At 44.6% G+C, this 16,739-nt stretch overlaps 1 protein-coding gene across 2 annotated transcripts; it reads right to left on the bottom strand.

Annotated features, from left to right (window-relative positions):
* Window positions 1-198: 198 nt before the first annotated feature.
* Window positions 199-15,135, bottom strand: EIF2B5 (eukaryotic translation initiation factor 2B subunit epsilon). Of its 2 annotated transcripts, XM_003209169.5 has the most exons (16): window positions 14,920-15,133; window positions 13,850-13,974; window positions 12,979-13,164; window positions 12,695-12,872; window positions 11,593-11,673; window positions 10,789-10,866; window positions 10,402-10,714; window positions 9,607-9,752; window positions 9,196-9,334; window positions 8,647-8,745; window positions 7,909-8,016; window positions 7,266-7,356; window positions 6,390-6,513; window positions 4,104-4,229; window positions 2,580-2,690; window positions 199-1,621 (listed from the first exon to the last, which is right to left on the bottom strand). In XM_003209169.5, exons 1-16 carry the CDS (start codon window positions 15,070-15,072, stop codon window positions 1,556-1,558), a joined length of 2,124 nt encoding a protein of 707 aa, XP_003209217.2. In that variant the 5' UTR covers window positions 15,073-15,133; the 3' UTR covers window positions 199-1,555. The 2 variants fall into 2 exon arrangements, with proteins under 2 accessions (XP_003209217.2, XP_085089604.1); XM_085233478.1 differs by lacking the exons at window positions 199-1,621; window positions 2,580-2,690 and having other exon boundaries at window positions 6,326-6,513; window positions 14,920-15,135.
* Between the last annotated feature and the right edge of the window lie 1,604 nt (window positions 15,136-16,739).

The following is a 16,739-nucleotide window of genomic DNA, read 5'->3' as shown; positions in this document are numbered from 1 at the left end:
AGTTGTGACAAACTGTTCTCTACTTTCAAATAATGAGGTCATGAGCAATCATTGAGCATTTATATCAATTCAGAGTGCTGACATCTTACCTGCTTAACATGCTTGAAATCTGTTGAGCAAAAAGTAGCAATGTGTTACCTGCAAGCCCTGCTTAACTGTACAACAAAGACACATACAAACAAACCAAGCAGGCCAGTATCACCAGGATAGTTTTTATTTGCTCCCTGAATTAAATAATGGCAGATACAGAAAACTCAGATACCATTTCTCCAACATTTACAAGGCTGAGCTTGCACTGTAGAAAACAAGCAGTTATGCACAATCCTGGCAACTGGTAGTGTGAGTGCACAAGATGGCCCTGCAGCATCAGTTTGGAAGAGGCAGCACCCCCAGCCTCCAGCATCCACTGCTGTCCCCTCACTGACATTTGTGGCACCATGGAACAGCCAAGATCCTGAGTGGGCAGCTCCAGTGCTTATTTCCCCTCCCTCTCATGGGGTTTATTCCATGCTCCTCCTGAAGGGGCAGAGGCAAGGTCAGAATACCCAACTTATAATCCACCTATGAACAGAAGCTGCTCCTGAAAGGCTGCTCCTGAAAGCAGCTGGTTCACAGTCAGTGCCCACAGAGCAAAACACAGGCGTAGCTGTGCAGCAGGAGGAGCTAGGCATCTCTGCTCCCTTTTTATTAAAAAATAAACCAATAAACAAAGAAACAGACACTGCTAAAACAATGTGTCTGCTAAGCTGGGGATGTGTAGATGTAGTAAACTGTACAGCATTTCACTGAATAGCATCTGCTATTAGCCAACCCCTGTTAGGGGAGCTGAGTTTACACCATCCCCTGTTCTAAAGAAAGGGGAAACACATCGTATTACCAACTCTGCTGTGCAACCTTTCTTTAGATACTAGCACAGCAGATGGCAAGAGGTTCTCCCTTTTGTAAAGATCACAAACACCGTCTGGACTGCAAAGAGCCTTGGGCATCCTAAAATAACTAACTGTATCTTCTCAAGGCACAGGAACTCTGGAGTCCCAGTCCTGCATTCCAGATTCTAATCCACATGCTTCTACTTACCAACCTTGCCAGTGTCTCTTCAGCAGGAGTTCTCTTTAGCTCCAGAAGCAATGACTCCCAATAACTTAGCTGTATGACCACTCTTCCACGACCCAAATGGTTTGATTTACAAGGATGCAGTATGCTTTTGCATTTATTTGCTCCCTTTGTATTAGTAACAAGGAGTTCCCAAAAGATAGCTTACAGTATACCGTATCCAGGCTCCACAGGGATTCTAGATGTCATTGCCTCCTGCTTTTCCCATATTTTTTACACTGTGCTGCAACCATCCAACATAACGTGCCACTAGGCAAGCAAGGGAGGCAGGGAGGGAGGGAAGTGGCAAAGTTGGGAATGCTCAACACAATTAGTGATGGGATTGTCAGTCACTTTGATGTCAGGCCCCACAACTACACACCATGCACTGGCACTGATCTTGCCCTGCCCACTCAGCCCAGAAAGGCAGTGAGAGTGCCTCTTCTCATGCCAAGTCACCATGTCAGTCTTGGTCGCCATCAGACGACTCTTCTTCTGCCTCCTCCAGCCACTGGATGAACTTCTGAAGCTGCAGACAGAATTAAATGTAACTGGGTCACAAGTGACAAACAGGTGCTGGAAACACTCAAAAACTATACTGTGCTGTTGTAAGCACTACTACTGCACATAATAACAGATTCACTGGATTCCTCCAATCAGTTCCCACAACATTCTGTCAGATGACAAAAGCGCGACAGTTTTCCAGAGCTCAAGGGAGGAGAGATGACAGCAGTGCCTTAGCTAAGACGCTGGAAGCTCTGCCAGGAGAAACCTACTCCCTCATAGATTGCTATGAAAAGGCAGCCTGTTTTTATCTTGAATAACCAGCTGAAAGCATTGCTGACCTAAACTACGAGTTGACTTTGCAAAGACTTTAAACAAAGCTGCAGTTTCTCAGAGATTGCTTTCTTCCCTTCCTCCTCTTACCATCCATGGAGGAGGACTGGAACAAGGCTCAGCCAAACTGCAGCAGAAAATTCTGTCTGATGGAGGGGGGAAGTTATATGCTCCTTTGCAATGTAAGCCAAATAGAGACCGCTCATTACTGCAAATGCTTAGAAATATATGCAAAAGGGCTGGTGAGCCAGGAACGAAAGCTTCAAAGGGATTGCATGGGACCAGCGAACAGGGCACTGGCCTAAGGCCCATTTCAAATGGGTGCTGACTTAGAGAAACTGTGCTGCTACTCCAGAAAGCACAGGCCTCATGCTACAGAACCCACTAAAAACAATGCTCCTCTTCTCCTACCTCCATTCTTCATCAAAACAGGATGATTATAGCAGAATGCACAGAAATATCCATTTTGGACAGCAAAGTTGCACTGTTCAGCATTTAATACACATTACACATTAATAGGCATTACTGGCCTACTGTGCAACGGCAGCTGCTCCACAGAAGGTGACAGTGGCATTGAACTCTGCAGTTCCTTCTAGGAGCTGTTGTAACACACACACACGCACAATAAACTCCACACTTCTGGGACTTACCCTCTGGTTTTTACGAAGCTGCTTTCCCTTGTCAGATGTGTCCCGCAGAGAGAACCAGTTGAGAATTACATCTTCTTCCAGAATTTCCAGCTGGTAAAACGTCATCAACACCTGCATTGATTAGAAAAGTACAACAAGGCTCATTATAAACTCTTTCAGGATGAACTCACATCCAAACTGCAAGTCTGCATATAATTTATGGCTCCTAGCTCCATCTTTAAGAGAAAACAATCCCTTTGTTTCATTTTGATTTTGATGTTAAAAATAACTTTTTTCCCTATTAAGCTTTATGCTACTGGTAGCTGGATGCTATGACACATGGTGAGTCAAAGCTCAAGCCCCATCAGCTTCAGCTCTGTGGTTGCCCACAGCTCTCAAGCATACCCTGCAACAAGAGGCCACAGGGGGTGCCATCAGTTCAAGATGTTGCTTTGGTTCTCTTTTTAAAGCACCGAAAAACCCATCCAGCAAAGTAGGTCAGACCTGCCCTATGCTCCCTCTTCCTGACAGTTCTCTCTTAAAAGTGCCTTATGGCAGCTGTCAAAGCAATTGGTCGTTTGACAGCTCAAACTCCTGCCCAGTGCAGTGAGGGTAAGATGCAATTAGTCTTTCTCAGGGTGCCTTTGTGCTCTGGCAGAGCAGGCACTTTGCAGTTGATCTCCTTGCGGCAGAGCACTGACAAAGCTGGCTGCCAGCTCCAAACATAAAGCGTCACTTCAATTCTCAGCCTCCAGGGAAACCCAGGCTCCTAGGACAATGGACACATGCCAAATAATTGCTATAATTCAATGACATTTTGGCTCACCAAACCTCAGGGTTTTGGCTCTGATCCATGCTAAGTGCTTTGCCATTTGCCAGAAACTCCGTAGCTGAAGTTAGGATTATTTTTTGGGGGAAACCAGGAGTTAGCAAACCTTATGAGAGCTCCTCCAGAATAGACAGGGGCTACCTGAGACGCTGATATGGGAAAAAACTTTCAATCTAAATCAAATACTCTCAGTTTGAAAGGGCAGAAAGAATGCATGGACAAAATACTTGTAGGTAGGAATATACTGAACGTTCTAAGAAGCAGGGAGATAGGTAATAAGCCACATGTCAGCTCCTCTTTATTTCCAGTTTCACAACTAGGTCGGCCACAATAATACATTCTTTTCTTATTCCCAGCATTGCTTGTTTTGCACTCTAAAGTAGAATAAATCATTTGCAGTTAGATCTCAGGCACTGCAAGTAAAGAGGTGTGGAGAGTCGAGGCCATTCACAACACCTCACAAGGGCACCTAGGTTAGAAGCTGCAAAGTAACAGCTCACTTCAGGCTTCATGCCAATATTTAATAATTACCCTCAGTTGTGCTCAGTCATACGCAGACAAAAAAAAGAATTGTTACAGCTAGATTTTCTATACACGCTCTCAACTAGACCCCAATTTTCTCTCCTCTGAAGCAGAGGAGCTGATGATGTGAACAAGATGGATTTCATCACAACTGCAGCAAAAACAAGTCCTCAGAGCTGGGAGCGGATACTCACTTTAGCTATTGATGTGCAAAGACTGTCGTGTTCCAGGAAGAATTCCTCAATGGCAAATAAGGCATTCAAGTGATCTGATGAACGTTTTATGTAGTTCTTAAACAATGGGGTCCAGTTCTTCAACAGCTGCAGGGAGAAAGCACAGAAGGGTTCCTGAGCTGTGAGATAGATGTGTGTGCTCAGCCCAGCTTCTCAGCTGTGCTGCACTGAGAGACTGACCCAGAACAGCATTTTACAAAACTTTTCAGCTGACCAGTTAATGTACTTGCCCTATTCTGTCCATTAAACAGATGTCTGCACACACGAGATATAATAACAAGACCTAGTTTTATCAAACAACCTTGAGAACATGTTAGCGTTCTTGGTTTTGATTCCCTGACTGGAATACTGGATCATCACAATAAACGTGTTTAACAGAGCCTTCACATCACTTCACAGCAGACTAATACACAGGGGTATGCACATGTTCTCTAACTTTCCACCCAAAAGCAGCTAACGTTTTAGTGGAACTTCCTTTTGAAGCAGAAGAGCAAATAACAACAAAGATAAAAAGAGAGTGCCAAGAAAATTACCAGTTTCCAGTAAGCAAAGATCCCTTTGTTCCCTGAATGCACAATCCCATGTTGTATACTCTTGCATGATATTACAGAGAGGAAGGATCCCTACCAGAAACCTGAAGAGATGCACCATAGATGCTAGCTGCTGGGCAGTGCAAACACTAGCCACCTCACCAATTACTAATGCTTAGATTTTAGAAGCCCAAGCACTAGCTTGATGAGTTGCTAGAATTGCCTCCCTGAGATCTTTTTAGACACCCTCACCTACATAACTTTGTTTGATACTGCTTTGGTAACAACAGAAACACAGCAACTTCAGCCACATTGACCCAAGGTGTCCCTACAGTCTGGGAAGGGTCACGTTTTCTGTACCACCTCTGCTTTACAACTTGTACAAGAGCCAAACAAGACAACTGGTATACTTCAAATTGGATAACTATTTCTCAGACCTCTACATCTCATCTGAAAAATACCCACAGGCATATCCCTTTACAGATGGTCATTTCTTAAATTGTTGCAACACTTAGGAGCTTCATGTTCAGGAGCCAGCACTTCAGAGCACATACTGTAGTTTCAAGTGAAATTGTACATCATAACTATGGCATTTCCACAATTTCCCCATCTGAGCTGTCTGAGACTGCTCCACCATTGCTCTTGCACAAACAACCCACCTTCCTTGAGCATCTCCTCACCAGAACTGAGCTACGAGGAGATTAAGAAATGTGATACAGATCTCCAAAGTTCAGTAGGCTTCCAATATTCAAGACTCTTAAAATTCAAGTATTCCCATCTCATACAAAATAACTTTGCCATATGTAAGCTGTTATAAGCAGATCTCAGCCTGACACAACTACTGACTGAGGCCATTTTAGCTGCATAGCTACAAACTTCAGCTACATTTTCATTACACACTAATCTATACCAAGCCAGTGCTTGGAATTCTTAGGATGTAAATATTAGTAACTTAAAGGACTGCATTTTTTCTGACTAGGCAACTACAAGTTGTTCGCTCCTCTAAGAAACTTGGTGGCTGTTTTTTAAACAGGAGTATTTGGAGACTGAGCCTCACATCTATGCCTAGGAAGATTATGCAGCACATCCTCCTGGAAGAGATTAAGGAGCATGTGAGATGTGGAGGTGATCAGAGACACGCGGCGCAGCTTCACCAAGGACTGATCATGCCTGACCAGTCTGGTGGCCTCTCATGATGGAGTGATGGCATCAATGGACAAAGGAAGGACAGATGATGTCATATTTGGACTTATGCAAGGCCTTTGACATGGTCCCACACTACTTCCTTATTTCTAATTTTTCCAATGCCTTGGAAAAGATCCCACTGGGAGAGGAGAGCTCCCTGCTGCCCCAAGGACAGGACTTATGATGGATTGGAATCAGGTTCCTGGAATGCGGGCCCATAAAGACAACTCTATCAGTCCTTTTCTTATCTTTTCTGCAATTACACGTTCAACCACCACATAGAAAACAGGCAATAATCAGAGGTACTGAAGAAGCGCTCCCCATGCTTGCAGTCTGAGTAGAGTTCCATCAAGCAGGTACAAAAATTTCAGCTCATTTTTACTTCTTTAGAAGACAAAAAGGCTGACAAACTCGAGGAGTTCAAGTGGCTTCAGGCTTAAGAAAAAAGACTTAGCAACCAGGAAGTACCTCAGGCAGACTCCTACACACCAGAAGACAAGCCCCAAGTAGAGTCAAATGGAGCAGCACTCACAGGAAGTAATGCTGAGAAATAGTTCTGGGAGTCCAGGTTTGCATCCAGCTGCTGTAATGGGAACTCCAGAATCACTTTACTGAGCACCTGCATCATCTCATTCAGACTGATGTTATATGCATACCTGCAAGGAAAAAGGCACAAAAAAATTAAACATTTCACAGAATCTCATCTTTGCAGACTGTGGTTCCTCACAGAGATATAGTGGGAGACATAAGTCAAATCTTCTGCTCATTTTTTTTTTTTCCCCAGGTCGTCACTCACTCTCCTCCCCCCTGCCCCCAAAACAGAAAACCTACCTGGTGTTCACATAATGTACACCTTGCATTAACCTTGTGTAAGACCAAAAGTCCTGAAAATCTGCTATCGCAGAGGAACAAGCTGTTGCAGGGACAGCACCCTCATGTTTACTAGAGTGCTGCATGAATACTGTTGCGCAAAAGAAGGAAAACAGGTTTGCATTTAAGAAACATTAGGTAAAAGGCACTCTGATTACATGTTCCAGACTTGCTGCTGTATAAAGACAAGCCACAGGCAGCTGGTTGAGCTCTCCAGTGTAAGAGCTGCAGTTCCTGCACAAACTTACATGAAATTGATGCTAAGAATTGGCTTGCTCTCTTTTGGTCCATAGTTACTTACCATAAATCCACCTCCTGTTACAGAATTAGGGCTAGTAAAGCTTGATGACTGAGGAAGCTATAGATGTGTTAACACCTATCAACATTCAGTCATAATCTTTGATCTGCATTTCTCCTTCTGCAACACTGGCAAAATTAATATGTAACAATCAAATACAGGTATCTATGTGAGTTCTATTTCTCAATCCACTGCAAAACACAACTGATCAGGACAACATCTTCACAAGGGGACACTCACTTGAGAGAGTTGATTTCCAGGACCAGGTTGTCACAGGAAATGTTTTCTTCTTCACCCCTCTGTAATGTACCCAGAACCTCATTCTGGAAAACTAATAGAAGAAAAGACAGGTAGTTCGACATGTCAAGGAAGAACAGATTCTTCACACTGTTCCAAAGAAACCATGGTCTCAACAAAAGAAGCCTTCTGATATGGAAATCTATTTGCTTACCATGAGTTTGCACAAATCCACACAAAGTATACTTTAAAATAGTGGTATAATTCAAATAAAGGAAAAGATCTGACAGGTATCACTGATCTAACCGTTGGTGCAAATCAGTACAAATCTATTTATCTTTGCAATCTTTCAGAGCAGTTTCTATTGTACTTGCACAATCAATTCCTTCCTATTCAGAGAAACCTCATATTTCCTTACCTAAAGATATGAATTGAAAGCTAGAATTTATTAATTTCCTTTGGGCAGATTTCTTCAGGTGAAAAAGGTGAGTTTTTCTTTCCCTGTTTTGTTTGAACCCATTTCAAACCCACATTAACTTCACAAAACAAAAAAAAATAAAGCATCTCCGCCAAAAGAGGCAGCTACTACAAGAAAGTTATTGAGTACAGTAGGAGTAAACTTGTTCTCAACAGCCCCATCTCTCACCTTTGATGTCGTCTAGCTGAGGGGATGCTGCCCGACTGTCTGGCTCCTCAGAGCCCATGCTCAGGTCGCTGTCTGACTCACTCTCTTCTTCTGAAAGCATAGCTGGGCCTGATGAAGAGAAGACAACATTCAGTGCTCAAAAGCTGCAGTTGTCACATATGTGAAAAATCAGGTGTTGCAGAGAATTCACAATTGAGTCAGCAACTATCTGTCCTTGCATGGAATATTTTACTTACAGGTCCAGATGGTTAGAATTGCTGCAGAGGAAACACTACAGCTGGCACTGGGACAAGAGGACTTTTATTTAAGAGTCTGCAGGCAGACAGCAAAGGACAGGGACAGAAGCAAATGCATCTCATGCAGACTGCTGACTCATTATAGAGCAGTGTCAGCACTCTGTCACTAGCTGGAAGAAAACCAGAACTCAGAAGAGAGAAAGCTCGTCCCCTCTACAGGAAGATCTGGTAGCCCATGGTGTGCCCTTCAGAGAACAGACAGCTGTGTGCATTCATGCAGGTGAACTATCTTTCGCAGAGCACAGGAAGAGAGAACCCAGCCCATCACTCTCTATGCAACCTCTCATATCCACACACAAATCCATTATCTGGAAGCCAGACTGCTTCATGAAGCCCAAGCCTTATTCTGGGAACTATAATCAGTGTTCCACTCAGCAAGTTTGCCTGACACTGAAAGTCTGTCTGTCCATCCCCAGGTTAACCACACTAAACTCCTTCTCACCCCATAGACTCTGTCTCTGCTCTTCATCATCTTCATTTTTGTCATCTGCTTTCCAGAGGTAGCCTCTGCCTTCTGAGCCTACATCCTTTTTGTTGTAGCCTGAAAAAGAAAAAGCGATTAGAAGGTAGATTTCCCCATAAGCATGTCCAATAGCAGTGTATTCAAAATACACTAGTGAAATCTGCATTCTACTGCTCCTAAACACCCTACATCAAGAGACTGATAGGAACAGTATCTCACAAAGCCCTTGGACACATCTTACACCTTCCTTGAATGGAACATCGTTTTCAACTTCAGCTTAACTTCAGGAAAAATGGAAAACAGATGAGTCCACACAGATTTTAGTGCTGGGATACAAGGCAGAACACCCCACAGTTCAACTTCCACCAGATATCCTTGCTTGACTTACTGAAAGCACATGTTCCAAGTTGAATGCAGTGTTAAGTTCCTGCCTGCAACTGCAGAGTATAGAACAAGGAAAAGACTCCCAAAAGATGAAGGGCAAGTCCTTTGTACATCTTAAGAGTGTGGAGCCAGAAATACTCGTACCTTTCAGCTTCACTTTGCTCTCCTCCTTGTTCACACCAGAATCATCACTGAACTGATCGTCATCCTCCTCCTCCTCATCTGGTGGGTGTAGAGAGATCACTGTGCCCTCTGAAAGAGTGATGTCAGGACCAACAACCACCTGAAAAATACGTGCAACGTATCTCAGTGAAGTAATACCCTGACTGCTCCTTTATCTCTCCATCAGAAGGGAGGATAGCAGCTCCAGAAAGGCTATTCCAAGGGAGGGTGAAGACAGCACTGCTGGACCACATATCAAGCTACCCTAGCCAACCTGCTTGAAGGAAGAAGTGGGAGCAGCAACATACCACCACCTCTGAGAAAATACCTGGAATAGCCCTATATTCTGGTATGGCCAAGGAAAGCAGAAAGCAGAATAGAAACATAGCTTACCTGTGAGGAGAGGACACAGTGAGGTTTTAGCTTTACTTTCTCCTTCACTTCAGCTTCATCACAGATAACAGAATGCTGGATCTGCACATTATCTGCTATGTGCACTCCATCCCAAAGAAAAGCTCCATCCAACGTGACTTCATTACCTGTTACACATTAACAAGTACAAATACTTTGATCAAGACAGACTGCTATTCTCCTACAGTATCGAGTTCACTAGTAAGCATCTTACTGAATGTAGTACTAAATGCCCTTGGATGGATAATGGATGGTAGATGAAAACAAACAAAAAAAGCAGCCTTACAGGCCTACATCCACTTCTCACCCAAAGCTAAAAGATCAGTTAGATCTCTGTGGATGACAAACAATTTGACAATACCAACTGACATTTTTGTTTTGTACAATCACAGCCAACTCACAAGCAGAAAAAATAGATCCAGAACATGAAAGCAGGAGTACCATGAAGCTCACAAAAACAGGGACAGATATCCTTTATTTGTAGGATTTGGGCAGGTAATAATTCTAGATTATTAAACACTCTCTACTGCATTAAGCATTCTCTACTGCTAAAAAAAAAATAAATCTATTTGCATGCAGTGCCTTTCACCTTTCAGCATCACTACCATACCCTGAAAATTTGTCCTCCACGAGAAAAAGTTTTTCTCCTTTTTTCCCATTGGAAGTCCTTAAGTATCCAGCATCCTTCCCCAGAGCCACATGCACTTGAAAAATAAAATCCCAACAACTCGCGCCCTTATCTGGCATGCCATGCACACCCCCCGTTCTCGTACTCACCTATCCTGCAGTTCTGCCCAATAACACTGTTCATTATTGAGCAGTTGCTGCCAATGACTGTTCCCTGCCCAATGAGTACGTTCTCTTTCAGCATGCTGCCATGACCAAGGCTAACGTCCACTCCCCGGTAAATGTTGTGTTTAGAATGGGTATAACTCTGATTCTTGTCATCAGTGAAGTTCATCTCTGGAGTCAAAGGATAAACCCAGCGCCTGATGATGTCAGAGCACACAGCTTCATACATTAGTAGGTTGCATATGTGAGCACCATACTCTTCTGTCGTTACATGCATATGGATTTGGTTCCCCAGGATCTGGAAACAGGATATGTCAGAGGATTCTCTAGTCCACGGTAACAGGATCTCCCTTGTAACATTCCTCTCCTTACCTCCTCATTCACTAACAGACCACGCACAAAGTCATCCCGTGTCTGGTAGTCAAAATTGTCTGTGAAAAGCTCAGCCACCTGTCAGGAATAAAATGTAAGGCAGTAATGTAATTACAGAAAAAGTGGCCAGGGAAGTCAGTTAATTGATGGTTTCTCAGTGGTTCTCAAAGAGATGACCTATGTGTTATAGGACAGTAATGCTCTTGCCCTGAATAAAGCTTTGATTCCCACTGGAAGGAATGCTGACCTTCCCATCTCTTCCTCCTGTCTTAGGATATGAACAAATTCTGGTTTTCAGAATAGACAAAAAAAAAAATTTAGCACCTCCAAGATGTCCACCTAGCCTTGCTTTGTAGTTTTACTTCTAAAGCAAGGCTCGAGACCAGCCTTTTAAGACTTGGAGGAAATACTACCAAGCCTAATCTGGAATAACCCTGACTCTTAGCCTAACGTGGTAACAGCTTCCAAGTACACTTTCAGAGTGTAGCCATCAACTCTGCTCCATTCTTGACTTCTCTCTAAGTGAAACTGCTTACTTTCCAGATGGTTTCATTTCGTGCACAGTTACTCAAATCTACTGATGCATGTACTGTTTAGCTCTGCCTGGGCTTGAGTGTGGAATGGCACACAGACTGAGCTCTTGCAGTCAGCACAGCAGTTCCACAACAGCCTAGCTCAGTCACTGAGCACAAACTGGGAATTCTGGTTTCCAAATTCAGGAAACAAAAGGCATCCCCCATCTATCACCAGTGCCAAGGAAGCAATGCCAATTGAATTTTGGATTCTCTGACGAGCAGAACTCACCTGTGGAGAACAGATGCTGATGTGACAATCTAGCAAATCATGGCGCACCTCAACATTCTCAATTGAGTTCTGAAACAGACTCTGTAAGGGGAAAAAATTCAGAAGATCTGAGTGTCTCACCCAGTACTGACCCCCAGAAGTCTTCTACAGGTCAGAAGTATCATATTGATTGAATTCTTAAACGAGGTGCTGCTCTGGAGATCAAAGAAGTCTACAGTCAACACTGAGACACAAGCTTAGCAGGCACAGCCTGGTGCACACAGCTGTGCATCAGTCAGCAGGGACTGCCCTCATCCTTACACAATGCAGTTCTCCAAGAAACAGCTTGTACATCAAACCACCCCTTTTCTTTCAGGAGGCTCCTTATTTTCAGTTGCTAAAAACTATAAATGTACAAAGAACACTAATAAATCAAAATGCAGTATTAATAGTTTTCATACCTCCTGTGGATTTTCACAGCTTTTTTTTTTATTTTCCCTTTTTGATTTCAGGCAATGATTTGTTCATTTGAAGGTTAAAAAAAAGTCTGCTGATCACTGATTGAGGATGAAAGTCTTAATTCCGAGTTGAAAAACATCTATTTATCTCACAGGAGAAAATACCTCCACAGATGTTAACTGAGCACTTAACTACATTATTAGCAGAGCCCATAAGCTTTCTAAGGAAACAGTACAAATAGAAGAGGTGAGTAGTACTACAACTTGCATCTCCTGTAATTCCACCCTGTGCCAGGCTCAGTGTCACTTAAAACAGATTATGTATGGCAGTAGCATAGGAGCTCCATATACTGCTGTCATAAACAAATCATCTGTCAACAAAGATCATCCACCTCCTTTGTTTCACATAGCAGAAAGAATTCAAACTGAGTTTGGAGAAATGTCTGCCCCATCTTCAAATGCTGAAATGAGTCCCAGCGCTATTTCACCAAGCCTTAAATAAAGCTAAAGGAAAAAAAACAGTTCACCAAGAGTTACTTCCTATCATCTGCTCCTCCAAAAGCAGCAGCGAGAACAGTTTCCCAGCCCTCACTCAAGGAGTATTTCCTTGGGGTGGGCTGCTTCACTACTGCAGCCCTTTTCCACCCATCAGCTTCCAGACGCACCATAGGAAAGCGGAAGCGTTTCAGCCCCTGGGTTCTCTGATAGTGGAGGACACGATTTGTGGCACTATCCATAGCAATAACAATGTCATCCTCTTTGCACCTGGCATGGTGACCAGGTGAGGACTCCTTGAAAATCATCGTCATCACAGAAACATTCTTTTCCATCTTACGACGCAACCTAAAAAAAAAAATAAAGAAAAAAAGAAAAAAAAAAAAGGACAATTTTAAAATAATTCTCCAGACAGTTAGAGCCCAGACAAGCATGAGCTTCTTTCAGCACCTACTTGTGCTCTTCCAAGGCTCTGGATACATTGAGGTTGGATACCACATCCCCAGTGACAAGAATGAAGTCAGACCGAACAAGGGACTTGGCATCGACGTCTCGCAGCACATCACCGAGGGAGCGGTACAGCTCTGAAGTCACAAACCGCACTGTGTTGGGAGAGGTGTGGCGGCACCACTTGGATCTTCTGAAGGACAGAAATACATCAAAAAAAGCATTAAAAGGCTATTTCCTGTAGACAACACAGTAGGACACAGAGTTCCAGAGCACGGCACATCTGTCAGTGAATGCACAGAGAATCCCATTACAGAGAGCCCTCCATCCACACGCTTAGGGATGTCCATTTATGTGCAGCAGATGAACTGAAGAACACCAGACTAAGACTGAAGTTTATGGGAATTTAAGAAACCGACTTTGCTAAAAACCAAGTGTGACAATGGAGAAATGAAGAACGTTACACACAGCCCAACGTTTTTTCTCTGAAAACAGTACAGAAAAGACCGCATGCCTCCCTTTAGCATGCAAAGCTGCAGAAAGTAAAGACAAAGGTGCTGTCGGACACACCTGCTTCCATAAACTTCATTACACATCAAGACAGGGCGTAATGAAAGGGCTGCTACTGCAATTTACACAGCTAGCCAGGCAACTCCTGCATTTAAATGCGTCCCCAAACACAGAACCATTTTAAAACACTGAACAACCACACCAAGAGTGGTCTTTTTTGAAATGTGTTAGGAGGCACTCCTTGAAAGGCAATCTATAGCACATGGTTTTTAGCAGAAAGATCAGTGTAATATAAAACCTTTGAGATTTGTTGGAGGATAAAAAGAATATGTTCCACAATAAAGCTAAAAAGAAAAAGAGATTCTTACTGTAAATGCTCTTTTATCTCAGCTGACTTCCAACAGCAGAAAACAAAGGTTTCTTCTACTCCAGTTGCTGTTAAGAACTCCAAGGTATAATCAATCATGGCCACATTTGCCATAGGTAAAAGAGCCTGAGAAAAAGAGACATGCAGAGAACTGAATACTGTACCTCAGTAGAAGAAAGTACCTCCCAACTTCAGCACATAAGACTATCAGCAGTGTCAAAAAAAAAAAAAGTGAATAACTGCACTATTTCCTTTCAGCCAAAATATTCAGAGTGAGCCTAAGCAGTGAGAACTGGTTTCCGATGTTCTGTTGGGTCAGATCCTCACTTTCACAATGGAAGGCATGAACAAGGTAAGGTTATCACATACAAAGCTCTTTAACAGGATTTGAATGAGACTAGAAATAGAAAAAATCCCAGCATGCCAATCCACTGACTCAGGCTTCAACTGTTACAAGAAAAACCTGTCAGATGTGAGTGATGAAGCCACAGGAATACGCGTGTGCAGAATACAAAGCAGTAGAAAAAAGAAAAAAGACCCAGTCTGATGCAAAGTAAGTATTCCCTTGTCTTGAGACTCAGTTCATGCCTTTAAACCAAGTCACTCATTTACAACTAAATGCTGTCTTACTGCACTTTAACTCTTTTTGTGATGTTTTGTTGGAGGCTTGATGCTATGAGGATAATTATGACTACCACAAACATTTAACTAGCAAATGAGCTAAGGGTACTGTTCAGACCTAAGCTCTCTGGAAGCACACTTTCCTTCAACACACGGCTTTCTGATCCAGGTAACTGAAGTGCTTTCTCCATCCATTTTGCTGTCCGTATTATTCCACCCACAACAAAGACTTCGCTTATTTCTTTGACAACACTGCACGACCCGCCTCTCCCTGACATATGGCAAAGCCATCACCGCCAGCGCAGCGCAGCCTCCCGAATGTGGCCGCTGTCCCTTCAGAAAGAAGCGAACTGCCAGAGGCTTCTGGGCCCGACAGCAGCCCGAGCCCTACCGGGTACCGCGCACCCTCCCAGCAGGGCAGCGGGCGGAGAGGAGGAGAGGGTTTCTCACCCGCGGACGGTCTTTGGAGATGGGGAAGAAACGGCGGTTGAAGCTGTCGGCGACCAGCACGGCCTGGAGCGGCGGCGGTGGCTCCTCCTGCGGCTCGGAGCCGCGGGCCGCACCAGCACCTGCCGCACGTTTCGCGGTGCCGCGGGCCGCCATCTCCTCACGCTGCCACCACTCCGCCTTCCGCTTCCGGTCCTGCGCCGGAAGTAGCGACGGGAGCTCAGCGGGCTCAGAACGCGAGAGGTGTGGGCGGGCGGCGCATGCGCAGTGCTCGCATCTCAGCACGGCAGGAAATGGTGGCGGTGTGTTTCCTGCATGCGGCCGCTTCGCAGGTGGTCAGCAGGTCGAGGGACGCGATCCTGCCTCTCTGCTCTGTGCTGGTGAGACCTCACCGCAGTAGCAGTCCAGATCCGGAGTCCTCGGTACAGGACGAGCATGGAGCACGTCCAGAGGAGGGCCGCAAAAATGATCAAGGGATGGAACGCCTCCACGGGGACGGGCTGAGGGCTGGGGCTGATCAGCCTGGAGAAGGGGAGGCTCCGGAGAGATCTGAGAGCAGCCTTCCAGTATCCAGCGGAGGGGCTATAGGAAAGTTGGGGGCAGACGCTTTAGCAGGGTCTGTTGTGATAGGACAAGAGGAAACGGGCTCAAACTAAAAGAGGAGGGATTTAAAGTGGGTATAAAGGAAGAAAATAAGTGTGGTGAGGCACTGGCACGGGTTGCCCAGAGAGGTGGTGAGTTCCCCATCCCTGGAGACACCCAAGGTCAGTCTGCACGGGGCTCTGAGCACCTGATGGAGCTGTAGATGCCCCTGTTCAGTGCAGGGAGTTGGATTAGGTGGCCTTTAAGGGTCCCTTCCAACTCTAGTGGATCTACAACTTTATGAAGTCCTTTCTAAAGTGCTTCAACATCAGCCTCATGCTCAGAAATGAATTGCTGTATACAGTACTTAGGGTAGAAAGCACACCCTCAGCTGAATCCATCCTCTTCCATGTCTGTCTGCTGCCCACTTACAGCACTTCTGTCCTTCTTGCCAGCACTGGATGCTGCAGGACCTCGTGCTTGCTGTCCTGCACCCGACACTTGTGCCACTCTCCCAGGGTGGCAATTCAGCTCCTGCTGTTCTTCCTTGCTGGCCTCTCCTGGCTTCTAGTTCTCTCACTTACTATAACCCACTCTGATGAGCTGCCTGCTCTGTTCCTCGTTGCTCTCATCTGCCAGCATCTCTGCACCCACCCATTTACTGACCAGCAGAGACCAATCTGCTCAGGACACTTGCACCCACTCCATCTGAGATAGGACCCTTCTCCAGGGTGAACACACTTATCAGCCCATGCACAGTGTGCTCTGCCCGTTCTGCTGACGAGAAACGAATGGAGTCACAACTCAGTCAGAGTGACAGCACTGTCCCTGTGTTATCATCAGCCTGAGCAACACCTGTGTCTGAGCAGTTTTCACTGTGAATTGGAAAAGATAGTAATAAATACAGCATCTCTTTCCACCAGTTGAATTGCATATCATGGACTGATTTAATAGAAAACAACTCTTCTCTATCTCCCGAAGGACTCTGCAGTATTGGATATTCCCTGCATTTCCCTTAGCTGTTACAGTGTGGTGCCATCTGCCCCCAGGTACTTGTGACAGCCCCTGCTGTGCTTTATGTATCTTGTGACTGAGTTACTTGACCTTAGACAGTGGTTTAAAATAAAGCGGCAAGGATGGGCACAGCAAGAAAATAAAAATGAGCTGCCCTGGAGAATTAAGTTGTTCCCATTCTGTTCAAAAATAGGTGTCTGCATCCCCTTGGGAATTCTGTTGCCACA

Source organism: Meleagris gallopavo, chromosome 11, assembly GCF_905368555.1.
Source record: "Meleagris gallopavo chromosome 11, MGAL_WU_HG_1.1, whole genome shotgun sequence".
Lineage (NCBI taxonomy): Eukaryota > Metazoa > Chordata > Aves > Galliformes > Phasianidae > Meleagris > Meleagris gallopavo.
Note: the sequence above shows the minus strand (reverse complement) of the source record. Positions and strands in the feature narration are given on the sequence as shown.